General features: G+C 41.2%; 3 protein-coding genes and 1 non-coding gene across 6 annotated transcripts in view; 1 reads left to right on the top strand and 3 right to left on the bottom strand.

Moving 5' to 3' along the window:
- Nucleotides 1–3,131, bottom strand: part of LIPA (lipase A, lysosomal acid type) — a 97,409-nt gene extending 94,278 nt beyond the window's left edge. Inside the window, exon 1 of one of the 2 annotated variants that reach the window (XM_032607378.1) lies at nucleotides 2,957–3,131. The gene's annotated coding sequence lies outside the window, so the exon portion shown is untranslated. Of the gene's footprint in view, nucleotides 1–2,899 lie in introns of both variants that reach the window. The other variant, XM_032607376.1, reaches the window with a different exon arrangement.
- IFIT5 (interferon induced protein with tetratricopeptide repeats 5) overlaps nucleotides 1–14,201 on the top strand; it is a 39,538-nt gene extending 25,337 nt beyond the window's left edge. The window contains exons 1-2 of one of the 2 annotated variants that reach the window (XM_032607374.1): nucleotides 3,066–3,264; nucleotides 11,098–14,201. In XM_032607374.1, the coding sequence (XP_032463265.1) occupies nucleotides 3,260–3,264; nucleotides 11,098–12,541 (1,449 nt within the window). In that variant the 5' untranslated portion in view covers nucleotides 3,066–3,259 and the 3' untranslated portion in view covers nucleotides 12,542–14,201. Of the gene's footprint in view, nucleotides 1–3,065; nucleotides 3,265–11,097 lie in introns of those variants that run through there. The other variant, XM_032607375.1, reaches the window with a different exon arrangement.
- LOC116742075 lies at nucleotides 12,625–12,762 on the bottom strand. The gene has a single exon (XR_004346347.1). It is a non-coding gene; the product is annotated as a U4 spliceosomal RNA (small nuclear RNA).
- Nucleotides 14,202–24,618: 10,417 nt separating the features above from the next.
- Nucleotides 24,619–27,366, bottom strand: part of SLC16A12 (solute carrier family 16 member 12) — a 92,851-nt gene continuing 90,103 nt past the window's right edge. The window contains exon 8 of the mRNA XM_032607890.1: nucleotides 24,619–27,327. Within this exon, the coding sequence (XP_032463781.1) occupies nucleotides 27,065–27,327 (263 nt within the window). The 3' untranslated portion in view covers nucleotides 24,619–27,064. The remainder of the gene's footprint in view (nucleotides 27,328–27,366) is intronic.

Genomic DNA, 27,366 nt, shown 5'->3' on the forward strand with positions numbered 1-27,366 from the left:
CAGCAAATCCAGGAAAACAGATGCTCTTTGGTACTAAAGATACTATTGCCAAGCTTACAAATGAATATACCCAGGGATTACCAAGAGGTAACTGACGGCTTTAAATTGACAACTGAATTTCAGGAGCTTGTTACTCCCATGGAAATGCCTGACAGAACCTCAGTCGGTGTCCTTATTTAGAGTTCCCCCCAAGTGCCCAGCGGGGGTCTCTCATGTACCCTGAATCAAGCCAAGCCATAGCTCCTGCCATTCACTACTATTATAGGTGCCCCAGCCCAAGTCCTTGCTAACTGCTGTCTACACACCACCACTGGCTCTGCCTCCTTGAGGATCATCCTGGCCACCAATGTCTCCATTCTCACGATGCTGCTAGAGCTGGAACTGCATTGGGACTAAAAGCCTCTACCCTACAGCCTGCCCCAGCTTGAACTGCCCACCCTCAGTCTGTGTCCATAGCTCTGTATCTTGTCCCCAGCCAGACCAAATGTGATACAGGCACCTCCACTTTGAAGCCCATGCTGAAGGGAGTAGGCCTTTACTGCCATTCCCCTGGATATCAATCCTTTCACCCAGGCCATCTCTTGAACTCCAGTATCACCCCCAACTTCCCTTGATCTGTATCCACTTTCCCTCTCCTACCTAAAGTCCACCTCCTCTCTCTTTCGGGCTGTGCTGGAAGACTAATTCAAATAAATTAGGTATATACATGAGGGTATTACTTACATGATTCTCAACTGTGGGGAAGAGGGAAGAGGAGGATTTTGCCGCTCAGGACAAAAACAAAAAACAAAAAAAGTTGGATTTGGCATTATATGGAGACAATTTCATTTGTCACAACTGCAGGGTGCTACTGACATCTAGTGGAGAGATGTAAGATTGCTGCTTAAACATCCTAAACTGTCAATAGTGTCAAGGTTGAGAAACTCTGGCTTACATCTATTTCTTGGAAGAGTTATTACTTAAGTTTCAGTTTCCCAAGCAGATTTTTGATCAGCTGCCATGTTTCATGTTCTATTTCTCTTTTTCTCTAGTTGCTGTGTTTCACAGGTTGATGAGAATAAATTCAGAAGGTAATACACGATTAATTTTCCCAAGAATCCACCCAATCCAACAGTCTGTGACAAAAAGACTGAGATTCAAATTCCATCCAGTACTTTCAGCATGTTCAACACCTACTCAACAGTCGGGTCTTTGCTTCTTCCCAATCCTGAAAGTGTATATTCCTTTAAAATTTTTATAGACGGTTTTTGTCTTTCTGAATTTGAATTCCTAAACAATATAAGGTGATAACCAGGATCCTTTATTCCCTTTTGGTTTTTATCATTGATTGCTTAGTTGCTGTCCACGCAAACCTTAATAAGCAAAGACTATCTCTTGGCCCAGATACAGCTTAAAGAAAGGAAAGGAAAGGAGTACGAACAAGGAAGAAAAAACACTACCTACGCGCTGGAAATTTTTTCAAACAGAGCTCTATTCAATGTTCTACATCCTTAGGAAGGAGGAAATTCTGGGCTTATTTTTCTACCTCCAAATAAACCATTCAGTACTTTTTCTAAAATGTGGCTTCCCACTTAAACATTACAACAGCCTACACGCCCACCGCATCCACATTACCGCTCCGGCCTCATTTCTTAGGACGTTTTCCCTGCTCTCTGCACTCCAACCACACCATCTGCGCTTGCCAAGTATGCTTGCACCTCCAGGCCTTGCACTTACCGTTCCCCCAGCCTGGAACGCTCTTCCTTAGCCCCATATCTACAGTGCTCATTCGTTCATCCCCTTCAGATCTTTGCTCAACTGTCACGTTCTCAGTGAAACCTTCCCTCACCAAGGTATTTATAACAGCAAAACACCTTGCACTCCAACCTTCTCTCTGCTTTTTCTCCATAGCACCACCTAACAAAAAATGTTTTATATGTTCTTTATCTTTACCTCTCACACTAGAAATTATCTCCAAACAAATAGGAGAGCAATAAAATCACAAACGCACAACTAACTACACTTCTGTACCTACACCGTTAGCCATGTTTAACGTGATTCTGGGGAAGCAAGAAGTGACTTTATCTACAGGCCCCTTTTTCCAGCAAAACTGAATGAAAAAGTCAGCACTTTTAAAACTAGTGACCACATGGTAAAAACTGTACATCACTGCCCATTCATTTGAAAGCAAAGTGACTAGGATGGTATAAAAGTGATAAGCTGGTGCCTTTTAAACGTTTCGATGATGAACACGTTTTCTCAAAGTTTGAGGATTATCTCCCCTCTCTGTGCACAACCAGGAACAAAATGCAGAAGACGGTGAACTGGGTAGGGCTTGCCCCTTGTCTCTTTTATTCCCAGCTATATTGACAGGGCCTTCAGCAATGTCTGGCTCTTAGCAGTTATTTAATAAAACTTGTTGAAGAAATGAATGATTGAATTCGAAGGGGACAAAATTTTTAGTGTATTGGCATTCGCTATTTTCTGCTTAGATTCCTAATACCACCTCATCTTTATTGGGTCCTTATTATAGGAAGCTCGGTTGGCAAGGGCATGGAAGGCAAGGGAACTTTCATACAATTGTGGGTGGGGGGTGTATAAACATCTTTGCAAAGCTATTCGGCAATAGCTACCAAAATGTTGAATGTATACACATTTTGGCCCCCAAGTTTCTCTAGATTTACCCAATGGAAATCATGGCACAAGTGCACGGCACTGCACCTGTGTTGGCTAAATCAAGACTTGAGTTCCAGCCTAGGACGCAGAAAGCTGTAAAGAGCATCGCCTCCATCCAACCAAAATAACGCTGAGCAATCTCCTGTCATTTTAGTTAAAACAACAACAACAACAACAAACAACCACCCCCAAAAAAGCTAATCTTGAGGCAAGCGGACTCAGCGAGGCAGGGGAGAGCCAATACCGAAGTCTCGAGGCCCGGCTGTAAATTCCACCCCGAACGACCCCGCGCTGCGCAAACCTCTCACTGAGACTCCTCAGCCGGCTCCGGGGCCCACTCAACTAGCTCTTCCAGAAGTTTCTGTTTCCCGGGGCTGGACTCCGCCTAGTCGGGGATCAGATTCACTTTCTAGTTTCCTCTTCCCGCTCGGGTCCTGCCTTGAACAAAGCGGACGCCCGCGCGCGCGCGCGGACTAGCGCTGCGGTCATCTTGCTCGCGCGCGCGCACACTCACGCGGCCGCTCAGTCCGCGCAGCAGCCGAGCGCTGAGGGGAGAAGCGGAGAGGACCGGCGCCTCCCAAGACGGACGCAGAGCCCAGCCACCATGAGGTGAGGGCTTCTGCCCGCTTCTTCTCCCCAACTCCGTGGGGCCTTTGTGGCACACCCGCGTTTCTCGCGTATTCCATTTCCAGCGCAGCTCTGAGGCCTTTGAAGGGGCCGAGCCCGGCCGCTGGGCATCTGCGTTGGGGACGCTCCCCGGGAGCCCCGTCCGGGCCCGGGACGGCTGAAGGCGGGCCTGCTGGGGAGGGTGGCCGAGCGGACCCTTCTTTCGAGCCCCGGGCGTCCGCGGTCGGGACTGTCGGGCCGGGGGGCGGCGGGGCTGGGGGTGCCGGGCGACGCGTCCCGCGGGCCTGTCACCTCCCTGCGGCTTTGGTCGTCGCCGGCCCAGGACCGGTGCGGGCGGCTTCTGCGTGGCCGGTCCCCGCAGGCCTCAGCGCCCGGCGCCACACGCGTCCGTTCCTGCCATTTTGCCTTCTGATTCCTGGGTCTGACTTCTCCCCCTCCTTTGTACCGTGGACAGATTGTTCTAGTTCCACCCCATCCACCGTTTTATGAGGCTTTCTTTCTCATCTCCTTGACTGGCGTGGTGGGTGGTCCTAGGCTGACCCATGTAATCCGGTCCCCTGCCCTGCACGTGGGTAGTTAACGCTCTCCATTGGGAAGCTGAGGAGTGGGAGATTCCGACCTTGGGCCCCTGAAGCCCGCAGAGCCCTTTGTTCTAAATTCTGACTTTGACCACCTACGAGTTGGGTGACCCAAAGCAAAGTTTCTTCAGTTCGGTGGGTCTGTTTCTTACCTGTAAAAATTGATAGCATCCATCTCTTAGGACTGTAGAAGGGGGCACATAATATTTGCAAATGTTGACTAAAAATATTTAATAAATGCCTCACTTCTACCATTTGTAAGAAGGGAGGGAGGTGGGAAGTATCAGGAAGGAGCCTGAAGAAATAGGGAAGGAAAAGCGGGTGCACAGTATGTGGATTCAGGTTGGTGTGGAAGAGGGGTGGACCCCATTGGGCACTAACTGTCTCCCAAGAAAAATGAAAGACGACTCCTTCCTGGCAAAAAACAAAACCAAAAAACACACACACAAAATTACCTGAAGATAGATGTTGCCTCTTGAGACACAATAGCCTCTCTCTGCCAGCTTCCCAGAGACAAAGTTTAAAAATTAAGTAGACATAGGTGAAAAAGTAAAACTTGTCATAAGTGTCCAGTTGTGCATAAATTCCATAGAGTGTGGGCAAAGCACTTACACAGCTAACTGAATGTCCCTTGGAGATCTCACAGCCACATCATAATGCCTGGGGCAGCCCTCCGTCCTCATCGTCCTTGTGCAGAGGCAGATGTTCATTTTACTCTGTGGTTGGGCAGAGGGCTGGTAAGCCCATGTTGGATAGGGGAGACTGAAGTGGCAGAAAGTTTGGAGCCATTAGCAAGATGGGAAGAGCTAGCAGGAATTCCCTCATCTGAAATTCAGGTGCTTCTTTGTTTTTAATGCTAGGCTCATGCCTCTGGGCTGGAAATGCCAGAATCTACCAGTATATAACTGCATTCACTCAACAAATATTTATTATTGAGTTTCTCTTATATGCCTGAAGTCACAGATGCTGGGGACACAGAGGTGAAAAACATAAAACTGGAGTAAGGTCCTTATTCTCATTTAAATGGGGGAAATAGACAACCAAGAATAAATGAGTAAATAACCAACATAATTCAGAAAGTGATAAGAGCTATAAGGAAAATAAAATAGTGCTAAGAGAGTGACCTAGAATGGAGGGGGTTATTTTAGATAGCTCTACCACAGGCGGCCTCTTGGGTAAGGAATATTTGAGCTGAGTTAAAGGAAGGAGCTAGTCATATAAAGATTTAGGAGCAGAGCTTTTTAAGCAGAGTAAAAACAACAGGTGTAAAAGGCCTTGAACTTGATATGTTCAAGGTAGGAAGAAGGTCAGTATGTCTAAAACACAGATAATGAGGAGGAGAGTAGGAGAAGACAAGGTTGGGTGGGTAGACAAGTCCAGCTCCTTTAGGGACTTGTAAGACATGGCAAAGGCTAGATTAAAATCTAAGGGTGTTGGGAAGCTATTGGGAGATTTTAAACCAAAAGACTGACGTAATCTGGTTTACATTTTCAAAAGTTTACTAATACTGTATGGGGACCAAGAGTGGAAACAGAGACCAGATTTTTGCCACAGCTCAAAGGAAAGGTAATAGTCTTTCCTATTTTCCTAGACTAGCAGTGGAAATGGAAAAAAGTGGATGGATTTGGGATGTATTTGGGTGATAGAATTAACAGGACTTCCTATTGAAGAATAGGAATCAAAGATGACTCCTAGGGGCTTCCCTGGTGGCGCAGTGGTTGAGAGTCCGCCTGCCGATGCAGGGGACACGGGTTCGTGCCCCGGTCCGGGAAGATCCCACATGCCGCGGCACGGCTGGGCCCGTGAGCCATGGCCGCTGAGCCTGCACGTCCAGAGGCTGTGCTCTGCAACGGGAGAGGCCACAGCAATGAGAGGCCCGCATACTACAAAAAAAAAAAAAAAAAAAAAAAAAAGATGACTCCTAGGTTATTTGGCCTGTGGGACTAAGAGGTACCAAACAAGGTGGGAAAACCAAGGGAGGAACAGGCTCAAGGAACCCAGATTTCTATAATTTCTATATTTACTTGAGATGCCAACTGAACTTCTAATTGAAGATGTAAACTAAAAGTTAGATAAGTCTGGAATTCAGGGGAGAGATCAGAGATAGAATAAATACCTTGGAAGATCATCAGCATATACATCTTTGGATTATGGGGAAAAAAGGTATTTTAATTCCCTTATATGAATAATGATGATAATTATATCTTTGATAACTAAGATTTTTGTCCTTCCTTCAGATCACTTTAAATACATTTCCACCCAGCTCTTTTGTTATTTGAAAGAATCATTAATCACCCTCTCTGCCCCTCCACAGCGTGTCCTAGTGAGAAGCAGCTCCATCTCAAAACAACTCCAACAATGCAGGATGCTATGACTTTAGACTGAGGGCTCGTATTTGAAACCATTGTTTTCTTATCCTGAGACCTTTAACCGTCTGACATGTCTTTTCCAATGGGCAGTTACACAACCTCTTACCTGCTCTTTAAGCTGCTCTAAAATCTCTTGTTTTCTTTTAAGTCCTTCCCAGGCAAAGTGAATTTTACATACATTAGACATATCCTATATTTTAAAGCAAACTATTCTTAAAAAAAAAAAAAAACTCCAATTTTTATGTGAAAGAGGTAGTATAGCATTATGGTTAAAAGGCATAACCTTTTGTTTACGTCAGGCAGAACTAGGTTTGAATCTGTGCTTGGACACTTTATAGCTGTGTAACCTTGGACATGTAATTTAAACTGTTTCCCAGCCCTCATCCATAAAATTGTGAAAATAATAAGACATTGTTATAAAAATTAAATGTAATTTGTGTAAAGTGCTTGGCAGACTGCCTGACATGTGCAGTGTGGCAAGTGAATGGTTTTTGGGGGTGTTTTTTTTGACCTCTCATCTGATTCTAGAAATATATTGTACAAGTGTAACATTTATACTATTGAGCTGAATCTGTAGTGAACCTAGGTCTTATGCATAAAGTTGTTTTCTCAAATATATCCTTCTTTGCCATTGAATTTAGCCCTCACTGTGAACAAAATAGGGAAAATTTCAAGTTAGAGTAGAGGTCTAGCCTGTTGGGCTTGAGGCTTTTTTATACATTAAGCTCTGTAGGCCCAGTGTCTTCAACTGTCCTGTCCCATGCAGTAACCACTAGTCATACGTGACTATTCGAATTAATTAAAAGTAAATAAAATATAAAAAGCAGTTCATTGGTCATCCTAGCCACATTTCTTGTGATCAGTGGTCACGTGTGGCTAGTGTCTCTCACATTGTGCAGCACAGATAAGAACATTCCCATCATGGCAGGAAGTTCTATTAGAAAGCTCTGGTCTAGAGCCTGCAATCACTAAAATGTGGGACCTGTATATATGTGTTTATATGTGTATACAGACCACACAAGAGAAGCAATATGAAAAATTTATAAGATTAAAATTAGTAATTATAAGTGAATGTAAATGTCTACTAAATATAATACTAAGTTAGCTATTAATGTTTAAATTTAGTATTTATAAAATTAGAAAACATGTCATGAAGTATATGATTAGATTATAAATATGAAGTGGTTTTATTTTTCTAGTCACTACTGCTAATTGTGTACTTAGTCCAGTTCTCTGACTCTTCTGCCACTTTTGGCTATTAGGACAGCCTCTTTCCAGTTCCTGAAGACTCAGCCCAATTCATTTTAAAACCTCAATCTCATATTTGATTCAAAGCACTCTTCTCTTCCTTCCCAACTCCCAGAAAATATTGATAAAGGTGCTGTGAAGAATAGGAAAATGTGATAGACTAGACTGTAGGATGGCAGGCAGGGTGGAGATGCAGCTTGAGCTAAAGTGGTCAGGGGTAGCCTTCTTTGAAGAGCTGAGATTTGAGCCAAGCCCAGAATTATGAGAATAAGTAAACCCTAGTACTCTCTTAGGAAGAATTCACAGAGTGAGGGAATAAAAAGCAGGTACAAATGCCCTGACGTAGGTGCATACTTGGCATAAGAAATAATAAACAATAAAATTTTGTAAAGGCTTGTATGACTGGAGTGCAGTGAGCATGAGGAAAGTGGTACAAAATGAGGTTAGAGAAGTAGACATGGGCCAGATGGTAAAGGGCATAGTAACCATGGTTAGGAGTTTGGGGCTGGAGATAAAGATTTGAGTAGTATTAACAGTGTATAATAGTTTCACTCTGCTTCATATTCCGTCCTTCTCACAATTATCCCCATCTCTCCCACAAGAAGCATTTTCTCCCTTAATACTGGATCATTTCCCTTTGACATATCATTAAGTCATTAAAAATATGAAAAGATTTTTGACAATTTCCTCAGATTTGCCTCTGTTTCTCTACTCCCTTCATAGTAAAATTCCTTGAAGGAGAGACCTATATTCCCCATATCCACTTCTCCTCTTCCCATTATCCCCTCAACCCACTCCAGTAATATTTTCATCCCTACCGTTCTATAAAAACAACAAGTTCCCCCACAACTTTACTCCTCCCCAAACAGTGATCTCTGTCCTCATTTTCTCAACCTCTTAGGATCATTGTGCACATTAAACATTTCTCTCTCTTTTTTTGAAATCAACATTTTCTTCCTTAGGCTTTCATGACACCAGATTTCTTGGTTTATCTGCTCCCCTACTGATTATTAAGATTAGAAAGGGGCAATTGAGTTGAAGTAAGATCTCAACAGTGAAAAGGAGGAAGTCATAAAAGATCTGAGGGCAGAATGGTCTAAGCCAGTGCTTCTCAACCAGGGTGATTTTTGCTCCCCCAGGGGACATTTGGTGATGTCTGGAGACAGTTTTGGTTGTCACCACCGGAGGAATGCTAGTTACATCTACTGGGTCAAGGCCAGGGATGCTACTAAATATCCTGCAATGCACAGGTCAGCCCCAACTAAAAGAATTCCTTGACAATCTTAACTAAAGTACACCGCCTCTACCACCACCACCACATAATCCCATTACTCTGATTTTTTTTTTCTTAACACTTATTACTGTCTGGAATTATGTTGTCTGTTGATTTGTTTACATGTTTATTTTCTGTCAACCCCTTTTGTTCCCTCCTCTCCTATAATAGAATTACCATGAAGAAAAGGCCTTTTTCTATCTTGCTCATTACTGTATTCACTACAACCAGCATATTGCCTGGCACGTATGACATGAGGTGATCAATAAATGTTTCCTTCTTTTTTTCATTTATTTGGCTGCATTGGGTCTTAGTTGCGGCACACGGGATCCTCGTTGCAGCATGCGGGATCTTTCGTTGTGGCACGTGGGCTCTTTATTGCAGCGTGCGGGTTTCTCTCTAGTTGTGGTGCGTGGGCTCCAGAGTGTGCGGGCTCAGTAGCTGCGGCGTGCGGGCTTAGTTGCCCCGCGGCATGTGAGATCTTAGTTCCCCAACCAGGGATCGAACCCGCATCCCCTGCATTGGAAGGCGGATTATTAACCACTGGACCACCAGGAAAGTCCCCAATAAATGTTTCTTGATAGAAATACTATAGTTCCCATAAACATTTATACAAATATGCATACATACATATAAGGAGGAGAGTCCTGTGCACAGCATAAAGGGAAATACACACACGCTGTACATTATTCATCCGATAATTAGAATATTTCCCTCTTTGAGAGAAGCCTTAAGTAGCTTTTTTTTTTTTTCTGTAAATTTCTTTCAACCCTTAATTGTGGCTGATTGTAGATTTAGAAAGTCTTTCCTGACTGCCTCACCACTACCATCAGCAAAACTAGGTATATTAATCAGGATTTTGTCAGTTGCAGACAGGAGAAACCCAGTTTAAACTGGCTTAAGCAAAAAGAGAGATTATTTCCTTAAAAAAGTAGAAGTCCAGGGATGGATAGGGTGATCCAGGTATTTAATCAGCACCACAAGCAATCTGTCTTTATTCCTGTCTAAGCCCTGCTTTCCTCTATGCTTGATTCTTTCTCAGGCAGGCTGTCCCCAAGAGTTTGGAAAGATGGCCACCAGCAACTCCAGCTTATATTCTACAAGCTTAAAATTTTTGGAAGAGAGTTCCAGCAAAGCCCCATTTCAGCAAAATTATATTTTAATTGGATTATCTCCGAATATATCACTGGGTCCAAGGAATGGCTGGAATATGTGTGCTTTCCTACAGACTGGAAGAAAGTGTAGACAGCCTGTCTCAGATCACATGGACTGAGAGTAGGGGGAGATGTTCCACCAAATGAAGGCCCCAGATGTCCACAACACTGGACTATGTGCCCTTCCTGAGTCACTTCCATGGAACTTTATTGGAATGCTGAGTTGTAATTGACTGTGTACTTATAAGGTCTGTATAAGCAGGGCTGTGTCTTATTCACAGTTACATCCGCAGGGTTATTCAGAACATCTTGCACATAAAAGTCTTTCGGTAATGAATAAATACTTCCTGTCCCTTCCTTTCCCCTTCAGCTTCCTAGTTTCAGAGATGAAACTAGGCCCTGCAGAGATAACACTGTGCTTCACACAAAGGGAGTTCAACAAATATTTATGAAGTGAACATTAAGGGTAATGTTAAGTTAGTAATAGGTGGTAGCCTTTATTTATGCCCACAATCCTAAAGGTCAGAAGGATATAGCACATAACATCAAAACCTACTAACCCTCCTTTTGCTTTTTCCCCATTTTCTCTAAATCTTTGTTATATCTCAAACTTATACTTCTTCCCGTCTCTTGGTATTCCTGTTCCTGTTCCTTTCTGACTCTGTCTTTTTTTTCTCTGTGGGGTTTCCTTTGTTTGTTTCTTTATTTCTCTGCAAAAATTATATATTCATGTGGCTTCTCTCTCCTTCAGTGTACTTCTTATTTCTCACCTTCTCCTCTTTCCCTTCACTACTCATAATACAGAAAAGAAATTTTTGTGTTGTTTATTAACTGTGTATATATCTATTATTCTTAATTTTCAGAACTAGTAAATACGATATTTTTAATTCCCCTCTCTAAAAATAGGTGGTGCTTGTGGGTTAGTGACTGCCAAAAGGAAATAGATACCCTATAACATAGAAAATGCTGTCATCTCTCCAGAATTGGTTTCGCAATAAATAATGTGAATTTAATGAAATATTTTAGGACATAACTATACTAGTTTCCTCTGTGTATAGAGTTATAGAAACCTAGTGCTTTAACTGTAAGATCAAATAGATAAAATATAGTTCTTTGCTTAACCTGTTTAAGCTTTAAAAATTTATTATTTCCTTTATTTCTTCAAAAATTAAAAAGGATTTTATCTTTGACAGTGAAATTCCTAAGGACTCATTGAAGGCCATTCTGTTGGAGTTAGAATGTCACTTCACATGGAACTTACTTAAGGAAGACATTGATCTGTTTGATGTAGAAGATACAATTGGGCAACAGCTTGAATTTCTTACAACAAAATCCAGACTCACTCTTTATAACCTGTTGGCCTATGTGAAACATCTAAAGGGCCAAAATAAAGATGCTGTAGAGTGCTTGAAACAAGCAGAAGAAATAATACAGCGAGAACACTCGGACAAAGAAGAAGTACAAAGTCTGGTCACTTGGGGAAACTACGCCTGGGTTTATTATCACATGGACCAGCTTAAAGAAGCTCAGAAGTATATAGACAAGGTAGGGAATGTCTGCAAGAAATTGTCCAGTCCTTCTGACTACAAGTTGGAGCGTCCAGAGATTGACTGTGAGAAAGGGTGGGCACTCTTGAAATTTGGAGGAAAGTATTACCAAAAGGCTAAAGCAGCTTTTGAGAAGGCTCTGGAAGCAGAACCCGACAATCCAGAATTTAACATCGGCTATGCCATCACAGTGTATCGGCTGGATGATTCTGACAGAGAAGGATCTATAAAGAGCTTTTCTCTGGGCCCCCTGCAGAAAGCTGTTACCCTGAACCCAGATAATTCCTATATTAAGGTTTTTCTGGCGCTGAAGCTTCAAGATGTACATGCAGAAGCCGAAGGGGAAAAGTATATTGAAGAAATCCTTGACCAGATATCATCCCAACCTTACGTTCTTCGTTATGCAGCCAAATTCTATAGGAGAAAAAATTCCTGGGACAAAGCTCTTGAACTTTTGAAAAAGGCCTTAGAGGCGACACCAACCTCTTCTTTCCTGCATCACCAAATGGGACTTTGCTATAGGGCACAAATGATCCAAATCAAGAAGGCCACTCGCAACAGACCTAAAGGAAAGGATAAACTGAAAGTTGATGAGCTGATTACATCAGCTATATTTCATTTCAAAGAAGCTGTGGAGCGAGATTCTATGTTTGCATTTGCCTACACGGACCTGGCCAACATGTATGCTGAGGGAGGCCAGTATAGCAACGCTGAAGACATTTTTCAGAAAGCTCTTCGTCTGGAGAACATAACTGATGACCACAAACATCAGATCCACTACCACTATGGCCGCTTTCAGGAATTTCACTGTAAATCAGAAAATACTGCCATCCACCATTATTTAGAAGCCTTAAAGGTCAAAGACAGGTCATCTCTGCGTACTAAACTGACAAGTGCTCTAAAGAAATTGGCTTCCAAGAGACTTGCTCACAATGATTCAGATGTGCAGAGTTTAAGTGCCCTAGGGTTTGTTTACAAGCTGGAGGGAGAAAAGAGGCAAGCTGCTGAGTATTATGAAAGGGCCCAAAAGATAGATCCAGAAAATGCAGAATTTCTTACTGCTCTCTGTGAGCTTCGACTTTCCATTTAAATACATACTCCAGGAAATTAGTTCTAAGCTTTTTTTCTCCATTTTGGTTGCTTATATTTTTCTTTATTTTAATCCATTGTTCATTATAGAGCTAAGTTTTATTGAATTGTCATTTTGTACCTGGCATCATGCTAAATACTTTATATAATTTAGTTTTCAATTAGCAATAATCGCGCCTCGGATAAACCTCATTGGCTACGATACTGCCACTGTGCAAAGCTTAGTTATGATGAATCTTTTTTTTTTTTAATTAAAATACAGTAATCCATTGAGAAACAGCAAAATTCCAGCTGTTGTAACTTTATAAAGTATGGTCATTATGACTTTATATCCTTTATCTCTGCTATTTATAATAATTTTCTAATTAGATTTTGTGAAGTTTTCCATATTACTTCCTTATGCTGCGAGTATAATCCTACACATGCCTTTGACACCTACGTCAGGAACAGTCTTTTAGGAGTGCAAAATTATATTAGTTAAGCACTTAACTATGTAGCTTGCAAAAGACGGAAATTTTCTAGTTACAGATGTTCCAACTTTGAGGATATTTAACCATCAACATGTTACCTAAAGAATCCTCTTTGTTGGAAGAAAAAAGTTTATAATAGAAGTTTGTCATCCCTGATGACTTCAATAAAAGGAGAAAACACTAGAACATGAGAAAAAAGATTTCCCCGTATACAGAACTTTAGGGACCCATGAGAAATCCAAAGTATTACCTCCCAAAATATACATTAAGTAGCTAGAAATAGTGATGAGGAAAAAAATGGATAATGGAAAATCATTAGTTTCAAATTTTTCTAGTTCTTTTAACTAGAAGAATAAACCTAAAGTTAATCTAGATGGAATTAATTTTATTCCTTCCAATTAAAATTGCAGTATTTTTAGGTTAAAATCATTGAGATAAAAAGTGGACCGATTGAGAAATTGGGAGAAATGATAAACAAATGGGTAAAGTAGATGCCCCTAACCTATGTCCCTAGATTACCAAGATTTCAGTGATTTAGTTTTGGGTCTGGACTGGTTGGAATTCTCATTCACACAATACTTCTATGAAGCTTTTCCTTTTGTCTGAAGTTTTCAGATTGACATGTTTTCCTATAAATCCTCTAGGAATAGTTAAGCCCTGTTTTCAGTTTTAATATCCACTTTGAAGGGTCACTGCTTAAGGGCTTTTATCCCAGAGGACTTTTTAAATCGGGATGTTGCTAAAAGTGGCTTCTTTAATGTTTCCTTGATTATAGACTACACAATTATATTTACCACCACAGTGTTAGTGGAAAACTATGCCATATGACGTAATTCTCCATACCTTCAATGTAGCTCTTAAAACTACTGTAATATATACTGTATATATTCTCCATACCTCCTAAAACTACTGTGTGTTTTTTACTTTTTGTTACTATTTTTATTTTTTTAATTTCTATTATAGTTTTGATTATTACAGAAGTAGTGAATTCTCATTGTAAAATTTCAAACAATACTAAAGTATATGAACTTAAAAGAGCACTTCCTTCACGCTACCCCAGTTCCACATGCCCAAGGTAAACTGTTAATAATTTGATAGGTATCCCTCCAGATATTTTTTTCTCAGCATATTCAAACATACATAAATACTGCAGTGTATCTCATGAATTAAATTTTTTTAAGGTTCGTTTTACTTATCTCCCTGCTGGTTTTATTTATTCCGCTGATTTCACTTGTTTATTCAAGAATTAAGAACAGGCAAGGGAATGATCTTTAAGTATTTCAGTAATTCATGACCGAAGTCCTAACCTATCAGTAGAAGCATTTGTCCTGTTTTGCAGCAAATAGCTTATTTTGCAGCAGGTCATTTTCTCCCATTGGGAATAATGTTACGATTAAGGTTATGTTCCCAAGTAGAGACTTCATACGCAATAAAATTACAGTTGTGATATCAAAACAAAGATACAGGGCTTCCCTGGTGGCGCAGTGGTTGAGAGTCCGCCTGCCGATGCAGGGGACGCGGGCTCGTGCCCCGGTCCGGGAAGATCCCACATGCCGCGGAGCGGCTGGGCCCGTGAGCCATGGCCGCTAAGCCTGCGCGTCCGGATCCTGTGCTCCGCAACGGGAGAGGTCACAACAGTGAGAGGCCCGCGTGCCGCAAAAACAAAAAAACAAAGATACAACTATACAAGCCTCTCTATTTAAACATTAGACTTTAAGGTCTATTAAGTGATGTTAAAATCCACTAGACATTAAAATATTGAAATATATAAGAAGCATAACATACTAAGAAAGTATAAAATCAGCATATGAATAATACAACTGTATAAGTTGAACTAAAATTAATATTTATAATAACTTTAAATTTTGTCAGTATTGTGCTTGCCTTCCTAAACTTTATTTAGAGATACTTTCATAGACTCTTCAGTTTAAAAAAGACCTCAAAATTCACCTTTATTAATTAACCATCAAAATTTGAAGGTTGAATTATCTTCCTAAACGATAATTTTGTCTTCAGATAGTCCTGATTCTTAGAAATTTGGGACTTCCCTAGTGGTGCAGTGGTTAAGAATCCACCTGCCAATGCAGGGGACACGGGTTAGATCCCTGGTCCAGGAAGATCCCACATGCCGCGGCGCAACTAAGCCCGTGCGCCACGACTACTGAGCCTGTACTCCAGAGCCCGCGAGCCACAACTACGGAAGCCCGCACACCTAGAGCCTGAGCTCTGCCACAAGAGAAGCCACCGCAATGAGAAACCTGCATACCACAGCGAAGAGCAGCCCCCGCTCGCCACAACCACAGAAAGCCCGCGTGCAGCGACGAAGACCCAATGCAGCCAAAAATAAATTTATTAAAAAAATAAAATTTGTTTCTGCCATTTAACTGAAGACTTCTAGCGTGTAGTTTACACATTTGGTCTATCCTTAGGGACTTCGAAGATCTAATGCTTTTTAGAGATTGACATTTTGTATTAGTTAAAACTCTTAATTGCAAATCAAAAAACTCAGCTAAACTGACCTAAGCAAAAATGAAAATACAATGACTGATGTAATTTAATAGTCCAGGGGCAGCACTAATTTCAGATAAATTTGAAGGAACAAATGAATCACCAAATACATACGGCTGTTATGTGAAGTCGTGACACTGAGTAGCCAAAAACCAAATGTCTACTACACATATCTTAAAGTAATTGAAGACAATTGCCCTATGTCCCCTGAAACTTAAACATTTCATTTCCTTTCACCCACCCCCATAAGACATATTGCAGTCTCCTCCCCATCATGGTTATTTTGAATTCTCTCCAAATTGCCTTTATCCTTTGGCAAGGGTTTGTGCACAGGGTTTAACTTCATACCTAAAGTGAGGTTTTAGGACTCTGGTAGAATTATCCCTTATCTTTTCTATGAACTATATGTATATTAATGTAGCCAAAATACTAATATCCACTTCCTACCTACTTATGTGTAGGTTTTTCCACACATGCCGTTTTAAGGCATGCCTTACATATCCTATACCTGACCATTTGGCTTTTAAAAGTGTTTTATGTTCCTTGGTAGCATTCAGCACTTCAAGTCAGATGACCCATATATCTTAAAGAAATTGTATAAATATTTGTATATAAGATGCTATCCACTGTAAATGACAGAAAATAGAAAACCTAGCATAATCTGTCTTTAAACCAGTAAGAAACAAAAGTAAATCGTGTTTTCAAACAAGGCTTAATCTTTTCAAAGCACTGTGGCCAAGACACAATCACTGTCTCTACTTCTCAGCACTGATTTATCAAATCTGGCTCCATTCTGAGAAAACTACCTTTGTGATCCTAAGATGGCTGCCACATGCACTCTTGTCTCTATGCAGTGGAAAAGAGCACATCTCTTCCCTGAACCATCTGAACCATCTGAGAAGTCCAGGTTTGCAGTGTGATAGGACTGTCATAGGTTATGGAACCATTTTCAAATAAGTCATCATGGCCAGAGAGGAAGAGACCATGTTCATTAGTTAGGCCTGAGACATAGCTGGCACAGAAAGACAGGAATGAGGAAAAAGTTAACTTCCTTACAAGCATGGGCTGCAAGGTGCAGGGATGGAATTATCGAGAAAATCGGGATTGGATACTGGCAGCCAAAAATACCAAAGTCATGTAGATTCAAATTTTGTCTTCTTCCCCATTCCATACATGTCTCTATAGCAAGTGAAGTATTTCAAAAAGGAGGTAGTCATTCTAGCTCTAGTCATTACTGAAGCCCCCGGTAAACTTTTTCTGTTGAGATTTCAGTCTGGTTCTCTTATTCCTCTTTATTCCTACAGATCTGTTCTCAGCATCGTGGGTAGGGGGAGTGGGGTATGGAAAGTGGAGCAAGGGAAGACGTTATACTCACATTGTAGCAACTGCTACCAACTGTAATTCAGACAACTTCAAAAAATAGGTAGAATTATTGGCTTCCCTGGGGGCGCAGTGGTTAAGAACCCGCCTGCCAATGTAGGGGACACAGGTTTGAGCCCTGGTCCAGGAAGATCCCACATGTCGCGGAGCAACTAAGCCCGTGTGCCGCAACTACTGAGCCTGCGCTCTAGAGCCCACGAGCCAAAACTACTGAAGCCTGCGTGCCACAACTACTGAAACCTACGTGCCTAGAGCCTGTGCTCCGCAACAAAAGAAGCCACCGCAATGAGAAGCCCACGCACGCAACGAAGAGTAGCCCCCGCTCACTGCAACTAGAGAAAGCCCGCACGCAGCAACGAAGACTCAACGCAGCTATAAATAAATAAATAAAATTTTTAAAAATAGGTAGAATTATGGCTGTGAATGTGTCTGAAGTACCAAAGATGGCTGTGTTGACTGAAATAATGACTTATATCCAATAAAGCTGAGCAGAGGCTGAAGAAGCCATCACCAGCTTATTCACAGCTGCTGTGAGGTCTACAGGCCTTGAACTGGACTTGTCCAAATTCAAAGTGAAAAAGGTAGATGATAAAAGTGAGTATGGGATGACCTAGACATCAAAGGACAGACAGATTACCCACGTGGTCAGCTCGTACATATATATGTACAGCTATATCTGTGTGTGTATATACATATATATATATATATATATCTGTAATGGTAAAGGCCCATATAAAAATAACTGCTTTGCGTTAATTATAAGATACTTTAATATTATACCTTATTTAACTATTTCAACACTGCAAATAACTAGAGCAACGCTCAGAAGTTAGTTAAGTAACATTATCAGAATCACACAAGCTACTTGGTTACTAAGTGGTAGCGCTAGGACCAGATCTGACCTCATTTACAGTCCACTCTCTCTGCATTGTATCAGTGGTTCATAAACCTAACCCTAAATCAGAACCACTGGTGAAGTTTTTTAAATATCAAATTCCCAGGTCCCATGAAAGACCTACTAAACTAGAACCTCCAGGGGTGGAGCCTATATATTTGTAAAGCACCCAAAGGGATTCTGAGGATCATCTAGGTGAGGAAATGACTGTAATAACTTTGGGGGGATGGCCTTGTCTGCTCTACATCCTATGCATTCCATTTGTAAGTAGAAATCCTAAGGGAAACTATATATGTTAGGTTAAAGTTAACAACAGCCCAAGTTTAGACACAACTTTTACCCTGTTATGTGGAAGCTCTCTGAATAAAGAGGTTAGGGGAAATAACAAGGAATAAGCAAGAATAATGTAGAATCAGAGGTTTGGGGAGGATCTTACCTCTCCACTCTTCTCTCCCACTTCTCTCCCAGGACCACAGCCTCCCATTCCTCTGCAATTCTCTTCTTAGCCAAAGTTCTCTGGATCACTGAGATGTGGTTTCTTTTCTGCCTTAGCTTCCTCTTTTCCTGTATCAAGCCACACATACCTATCCCACCCCAAACAAAACTCCCACCTTCTCTGGCAGTGTCTTATTTGCTAAGATAAATTTGTTCATTAAGCGTTTCGTTGTACTTCACTTTAAGTGAATTAAAAAACAGATCTAATTACTAGGAACATGCACAGAAATGCCATGTATAATATTCTATCTGCTCAGAACCTAGGGGTCCTTTATAAGTGATGAACTAGAATTCTCAATATCTCCTTTCATGATGGGCTCTAGGAAGAGAAAAACAACAAAATAATGAAGGTGAGATGTGTAAGCTTTGGGAAAGCGAAATCTCATGGGAGCACACAGATGCCTCGTGGATAAACTCTGAAGGACAAGCATGGATTGATGTCACTTGGATTTAACACCAAAGACACACACTGGCCTTTCCTATTCTTCAGGAAAAGCCATTCCTGTTGAAACTTCTTCCATTCCAATTTGATAAAGGGTAAAATGGGGTGAGGAAGAAAGAGGTGAATACCCAAGAGTTCAAAAGTGAGCCTATAGGTCAACTTCCTCCAAACATGTCCCTAACTCACCACCAGATTAGAGCAAAGCCCTAGAAAGGAGGGAATCCTAGTTCAGCCACATATATAGACTATAGTGTCACGTGAATAGCCATAGCTAACTCATAGCTACATAGAATATAATATGTACTAGGTGCTGTTTTAAGTGCATTACATGTATTAAACTTATAAAATCCTCACAAAATCTCTATAGATAAGCATTTTTGTTATTTCCTTTTGCATATGAGTACACTGAAATTGAGAGAGATTAAGTAAGCCCAAGGTCACGTAGCTAATAAGAGGTAGAAAGAGATTCAAACCCTGGGTCTCTGGTTCTAGAGTCTAACATTTAACCACTAATCAATATTTTCTAAATAGCTTTAAAATTTGGAATGAAGGATATGGGACGATAGGACCAATCTTTACAGAAACTGTAGGAGAATGCTACAGAGAATCACACAGAGCACAGACATTCTACAATCATAGGTCACCCAACACTTTCACATAGAGTCCCAGAACTCCCTGGAAGGAATTGTGAAAGGGATTAAAAGCTGCTCTGAGGGCTCCCCTGGTGGCGCAGTGGTTGAGAGTCCGCCTGCTGATGCAGGGGACACGGGTTCGCGCCCCGGTCTGGGAAGATCCCACATGCCGCGGAGCGGCTGGGCCCGTGAGCCATGGCCGCTGAGCCTGCGCGTCCAGAGCCTGTGCTCCACAACGGGAGAGGCCACAACAGTGAGAGGCCCACATACCGAAAAAAAAAAAAAAAAAGCTGCGCTGAAACCCCTGGAGAGAATGGCCTGAGAAATCAAGGGACTCAGTCTAAGGGAGGGGCTTAAGTGTTGGATATTAGAAATCAGAGATTTGGAATAAATTCCTCGAAAAAGGAAGCAAACCTACTTTGGAAGGTTGAAAAACCAGTAAACAATGAGAAGCCAGAATATCCCCTTCTTTGCCCTTGGGAAGTAGGATACATCTCCCATGCACATACCAACCAGAATCAGAATTTTACCCAGTGTGGAAAACAACACAAGAAGGCAAGGAAGGAGAGTGCTGTAACTCATGAAACGACAAGAAGTAGGCTGGGATCGCCTGCCCCTTAATATCCCCTGAGTTTGCCTTGAGCCTCCAAGCCATGGACTTTGGAGAGTAGCTCTGAGCCCCTAATTCCACTGAATACTAATTTAGTTTAAGAGGCGCTTCACCTCTTCACATGATTTCCCTTTTCCATACCACCTTAACACCGGTAACCTTATGCCTCAATCTCACCAAAACAAACAACAAACACAAAAACCAAACAAACACCAAAAATGAAAGCCATTTACAGGCCATTTGTATATAAAAACCCTTTATTGATAAAGTTCAGGAGAGGAGACTCCACAACTTAATAATTTAATATTATATAATCACTTTTTTAAGGAAGAGAGCAGGAGAAAGCATAGAAGGAGGGAAGGAGAGGAGATGGGGAGAAAGAAAGAAGGAAAGAAAGAAGAGAGAGAGATGGATTGAAGGGAAAAGAGAAAGAAAGAAGGAAACACCCTCAACCATTTCTTGATATTCCTGCCTCTTGCCATGATTCTGGGCCTTATCTCCTTCCCTATCTCTACTCTTCTCCTGAAAAAAAACCAATTCCACTGTTTTCCTGAAACAGAGTAATTCAGTTTTCTCTTATCCTCATATACAGCCACAGACCCACTTATGCATAACCAAATTCATTTAGTTGCTTAGTTCAACAAAAGAGTCTTTCATTTTAACATGATATACTCCTTTGAAGGCAATTGTTGCTATAAATAAATAGCATCCCTTCACAATTTCATGGGAACTGCACATTTAAAAGTAAATTCAATCACTAAATCTGTCATAATTGGTACACAGTATAACAAGCTTGACATTTTATGTTTCCAAATTATACAGAATACACTCCCCTATATCATTTGGTTTCAACATTTCTCAAAATTTGACTTCTGGTATGTGTTTGAGATTTCATCTTACATTTTAACTTAATCCTTTTTCAACTCATAACAAATCAATTAACACAATAGTAGGGGACCAAGAATGGGACCCAGGATGGCAATCTGAATTCCCAAAGAAGGCCACAGAGGGCTCAAAATATTTTTTTTCACATTAAATTTTACCTATAGTTAGCCCTAGTTAAGTCAATTAAAATTATTACTCATATTAACTTTGATATTCTACATAGAGAAGTGACCTAGGCAATGAAAATATATCCTGAAAAATACAACACAGCATCTTTATCCCTATATTTGTACTTGCAAGAGGAAGAGGATAAATGTGGGATGGGTAGTGAGTAGGGACTAGGGGAGGGAAGAGAAGGAAACCACAAACTTTGTTCTAAGGCTGGCCTTGTCCAATTAAACTGTAATTGGAGGCATCACCAACTTTTGGGAAGTGGTCTTACTAATTCCAGCAGATGGCAGCACTGCATAACATGTAGTTATTTGAAAAACAAAACAAAACAAACAAAACAAACCAAAACAAAGACTTTCTTGAATCTCTGGACTATTTAAGAAGAAAAAACTTACAAATGATTCCTTTTTTTTTTTTTTTTTTTCCGGTACGCGGGCCTCTCACTGTTGTGGCCTCTCCTGTTGCGGAGCACAGGCTCCGGACGCACAGGCTTAGCGGCCATGGCTCACAGGCCCAGCCGCTCCACGGCATATGGGATCTTCCTGGACCGGGGCACGAACCCGTGTCCCCTACATCGGCAGGCGGACTCAACCACTGCACCACCAGGGAAGCCCTAAATGATTCCTTTTTAGAGTTGAGAGGTAATTGTTAAAGTAGAACCCCAGGCCCTGAAAATCCCTGTTTTTAATTTAGCCAAATGCAGCCCAAAATCCCAGCAGTCCCAAAAGTCCCAGACACCTTTGTGGATCCCCTCACCAGAACATTTATTAGTGTCAGCTTGTGTTTGATTTTGCATTGGCCTTAGGAATCGACTAGAACTTCAGGTAGCCACATAAAGAGGCTTCCCCACATCCTTTTCCCTTTAATCCCCAACTTCTTCCCCTGAAAAGAGTAGAGGCCGTTTCCAACCCGCTCAATTCCATACCTGAGTTCCTCGGAATCATCTCAAATTTCTCTGGCCCATCATGAATTCTTCCTCTCCTGATGCCCAGAGAACGCAACGCCCTTAGCCTCAGTCAGCGTTTAAACACCTCTTGGGATTATTCTCACCTGAGTTAGTTTCAATTTACCAATTAGGAAGTACACCTGAGATCATGGACAGGGTGGTACGTGTATTTTGAATTCCCCACCATATATAACATGGTGCCAGATTCCAAGGAGGTGCTTAATAAATAGTTTTGGTTGATTAACTCCTCTCACCAACTCTTAAAAAAGTTTGCCAGTACGCTGTCTGATTTTCAGTCATGCCCTGTGAGTTAGAGGCCAGCCATAGTACCGGGCAAGACGCCAGTCGGGGGCTTCTGCTCCCGGCCAAATCCTGGAGCAGGGTTTTCATGTAAAGTAAAAGCAGCATGTGTGGTCCCTGTAACGGAAACCCCATCTTTTCACGATGAGACTCCTGTGCTCCACCTTTTCCCCAATATTCCAGGGCTCCCTTGCACGGGCAGTGCCTCTTGCCCAGGCCTCCCACTCAATTTGAGCACAACAGAACTATTTAATTATGTCTGTCTGGGTTCAACACAGTTGTATCATTTTTACATTCAGGCCTCAATCTAAAGTTTTAATTAATATATTTCTACCGACTCTTCTCTTTGCCACCTTTATTCCCTTTCCCAAACCTGCCCCATGATACTCAGTGCTCTGGAGCTCCTGCTATTTACGTGACACTTCTTACCAGGTGTCCTATTTAGGGCCACTGAATTGGGAACATCGAATATTTCCTATGCATTCTGGGTGCAAGAGCAACTTCAAGCAAACCTGACCTTCAGTCAGCCCTACCCTTGCTGCATTATAATGTTCTTTAGCAGTTTCTTCCTTTGTTCTTTTTTTCATTTGCTCACTTATTGTTTTCACTCATTCATTCATTCACCAAGTGTTTATTGAGTGACTGTGGATTACGCACTGGACTCAGTGGTAAGTGCCCCGGTCCGGGAAGATCCCACATGCCGCGGAGCGGCTGGGCCCCTGAGCCATGGCCGCTGAGCCTGCGCGTCCGGAGCCTGTGCTCCGCAACGGGAGAGGCCATAACAGTGAGAGGCCCGCGTACCACACACACACAAAAAAAGTGCTTTGTATTTAATTTTAGACCAATCCTAGGTCCTGGACCCCTCAAAGAGGGCTCTGACACTTAAATAATTACGAGGAATAATGAAAGTAATAGTAATCACTCTCTCCCAGGATTCGGAAGCACTTTTCACTTATTTGACACCTCCTTAAGCTTCAGGTAGATAGACCACATCGGGGCTGGGAAAGAAGCAGGAAGAGTTTTAGCCTGCAATTCAGACGCCCAAAGGAAGACTGCGGCAAGCAAGGGGTCCCCGTCAGCTTTGTAGGTAATGATGTGGCTCTTTAATAGGTGATACTGACCACCCATACCCTCCGCTAGCGTGTTCTTGCCAAGTATAGTTATTCCTTGTTCTGTCAACATATTTCAAATGGCTTCATCAGGGGTGTAGGGAAAGGGGTAGATAAATGCTGGGGGATGGGTACATCAAGTTCATTGTACTTTTCTTTCTGGTTTTGTATATGTTTGGAAAATTTCATAATAAAACGTTTTAAACATCAATCTTTTTATCATTATTTAATATTTTTCCCAATCCTCCCACCAAATATTTCTCTGTGCTAATGGGACAAAATCCCAGTCATCTCTTACTGGTAGCTGCTCTGGCAACATGTATAAAAATGTATTGTTCAGCGGAGTTTAAAAAAAAAAGACAAACTTTGAAGTATGAGAAGAAAAACTCAGATATCTACCTTGAATTCACACTATTTCATTTCAATAAACAATTTCCAAATTAGACCTATTGGGACCAGGAAGATGAGTGCCAAATAGATATTACCATCTTCATCATCACTGGGCAATGGTATAGGCACTTCAGAAAGAACTCACCTCTTGACTGAGAAAGCGTGACTTTGGTAGTGCGGAAGGTGGGACAAAGCGTGCTGCCCAGCCTTCTCCACATTCCACCGCCCCCCCCCCAACCCCGCCCCGACAAATACTCCCAAAGAGGAGCCTGGATAAATAGACAGCAAATTAAGCCACTTAGCCTGGAAGTGGTGGTCTTGACAGAACCAGACTCTTGGAAAGATTCTTGGAAATTTCCAATCCAGGATCCTCCCATCTATACTGATTGCAAGACTGCAGCATAACCCGAAGGATTTCATCTGCCCAAGGAAGGGCTTATTTCCAAATGGTTTCTTGAACCCACATGAGAAGATCTGAGCAGGTGCAAAGGGAAGGAGGCAGACTCCAGCATCAGATGGCTTCCTAGTTTTACAGGAATTCACTACAGGCACTAGAGTGCAGTGACTACAGAGTCAGAAGACGTGGGACCTAATGCCTCAGTTTCCATGTCTATTAAACGGTGATAATACAGACTATTATGGGGATTAAATAAGACAATGCATAGGAAGTGCTTAACACGGTAGCTAACACATTGGAAGTTCTCAATAAATGGTTATGCTTTTTGTAAATTATTTGATTGCGTACCACATCTTTATATGCCAGTTACATCTTGGCATAATCCAGACAGAGCCACTCACAATACAATCCAAACCCTTTGTGCGGGGGAAAAATGTTTTTCCAAACATGACTATAAACTCATTTTATTATGCTTTTGAAATAAGAAAATATTATCATAAATAGCCAATCTGTTAGTGAAATCACAATCTGAACAAATGGTACAGTGTATCTATAGAAGTTAGACATTTCGTTTGCTTTTCTACTCAGTCAATTTCAAAGTAGAACTTGCAGTGATATAAAGAAATATTTAAGATGTAAAATCATCCCACCACAATTTTGTTCTTGATTCCACAAAAAAAATACATCATTCCCATGAATGGCTCCATTTTGAAATAAACAGTGTAGACAAATGGAACATAACAGTAAAATTTTGTGTCGATGACAATGGTAACCTCTAAGATCTACATTTTCCTTACTGGTTTCCTAAAAATGCCACTCCAAAAAGAAAAGTATGCATGTATAAAGGCAGAATATCACAAATATTTTATACAAGTTTTTAAAAGCTCTGATCTCTATGCTCATTTTTCATGAGTACTTATAATACTTTAGAGAAATTACATCACAGAACCAGATAAACAAAATTTTACTATGATCATCACTAGGAAAAAATATGTATAAGAATATTTATAACTCTTTATATTTCAAAAAATCTTTAGGCTTGAAGATTCAAGAAATGACATTTAGTGTAAAGTGCTATTCCAAACACATAAAACTTCATTTTGACTTTGACTGTTTACAGATATTTTCCAAATATTGTTTTAAAATTGCAAATGGAATTGCAATTGCAAAGGAAGTGGTTTCACAACTAAATTCTCAAACTAAGTATAAAGATAACAGGAAACATTCCTGTTTTCTCTTTAGAAAACACCTATGAGATATTAGTTTTCTGCCATCAAATCAAGTCAGCATTTCATTCGGAAAGCCATGTATTAATATATAATTATATATATATATATTTATAATCCAGTTATAGGCAAAGACTCTTGCTGAATGTGCTTAGTCAACCCTGGATCTTCCTCATGGCTGTGTTTTTTCTCTCAGCACCCCTGGCAAGGCATTTGTGAGATCTGTTGGGGGACAGTGGATTGAATGGCCTTCAGGGTCAAAATAGTTCCCTAAGGTTCAGATTTTAAATTTCTGAATAATTAAAATCCCCTCTCAATTGTATAACTTGCCCCTGTGTTACAAGTGCAACATGATTTGGGATTCAGGATTATAATTCAGAGGACTTAAAATGGTCGGAGACAGGCTGGGGGATCTGGCCTTTCTCTTCCCTCCCTATGCCCTCCCTCTTCAATCTGAAGACTTTATCCCACACCACAGGCAAGTAGGGTACTTGGGAATGAGCAAACTATAATCCAATGAGTTAAGGTATGTGATTATAAACTGTAAAACCACTAGCCACCACTAGCCTTCTTAACTTTGTCCTCCCTCTCCCCTGACCAAAGCTACAATCTGTGGGAGGGCTGTGATGCTGAGGTTAACCCCTGAAGTCTTCTCATTCAGCCGAAAAGGTCCACTAATGATTATCTATAAAGAGATGAAGAGCAGTGGACATTGGAACAAAAATGAACACAGGGAGAAAGGAATCTCAGCTTCAGAGTATCTCTAGAATAATATTTTTCAGGCAAAACTCCCAAGTCCTGTTTTGGGTAATGAACCTAAATATCTGATCTGAAAAGAAAACTTTCACCAGAGACCTGCTGATTCAAGAATTCAGTTCCTGCCCAGTTGGAATGCTGCCAACATTTTCCGTTCCTAACAGGAATTGTCTACAGTTTAAATAAATGCTTTATTTCTAAAGGAAAAAAAAAGGGAAGCATTAGTGTTAACATTTCTGGTAAGATTTAGAAATCGCCCATGTGTCTTGGTGTGTTCTACTCAATTTAGAGTAAGTATTATATGTGATAGCAACAGAGATGAGCGTCTGGTTGGAGGTTAAGTGCCTCGTCTTAGGAAAAGAGCTTTCAGTGTGGTGGAAGGTGAGGATGCCAAACCTTCTTCCTACTGGAGTTTCTCATTAGCATTTGAAACAGGTTGTTGAAGAGTACTTTAGGTTCTTCAAAAGGCAATGATTAATACAGGACCCCCTTCTCTGAACAGCATAAAGAAACCTACATGTCAATGTTTCTGTTTACCTTCTAAGAGGAGGGAAGACGGAGGGGCAGAGAATTTGAAACAAAGCTGCGTCCAGTGTCATCTGCTTTGGTCGTGCCTTGAAATGACCTCTATTTACAGCGAATTATATCAGCTATGTCCTAACATCCTCCATAGTGGGATGCTCACTGCCCAAAAGATGCGAGTTCAATTGTGAGTACAAATCCCAAACGGGGAAACTCTGAGCCAGTCCAGCTTGCTTTGTTATTTGCTATTTTTCCATTACAAACATATTAATAAAACGATAAATTTCCTTAGAAGGCAATACTTCTGCCAAAATAAAATCCTTCAGAAACATGTACAATACAGTGGTCCCACCTCTTTCAGCCCTGAAGATTCAGGCTCAAGGCCATTGATCATGCGGGGTTGGAACCAAGCATTGCTATAGCCACAGACTCCCCATCTTTCTGATCTAATTCTCTTGCTACAGAATAAGCCACCGATCCATTGGTCCATACCTGCAGCTTGGGATCTGATTCTTTGGCAAGGAACTGCAGCTGGGTTTTTCTCGTCTTCTTTACTAGTCTAGCAGAGCCAAGCAACACAGAACTAAATATCATCGAAAACCCACAGAGAAGAAACGCTGCAGTGTAGCTGCCAGTCGTGTCTACGAGCCATCCTGTAACAAGCAACAGAAAAATGATATTGAGTTGAGAAT

Source organism: Phocoena sinus, chromosome 16, assembly GCF_008692025.1.
Source record: "Phocoena sinus isolate mPhoSin1 chromosome 16, mPhoSin1.pri, whole genome shotgun sequence".
NCBI lineage: Eukaryota > Metazoa > Chordata > Mammalia > Artiodactyla > Phocoenidae > Phocoena > Phocoena sinus.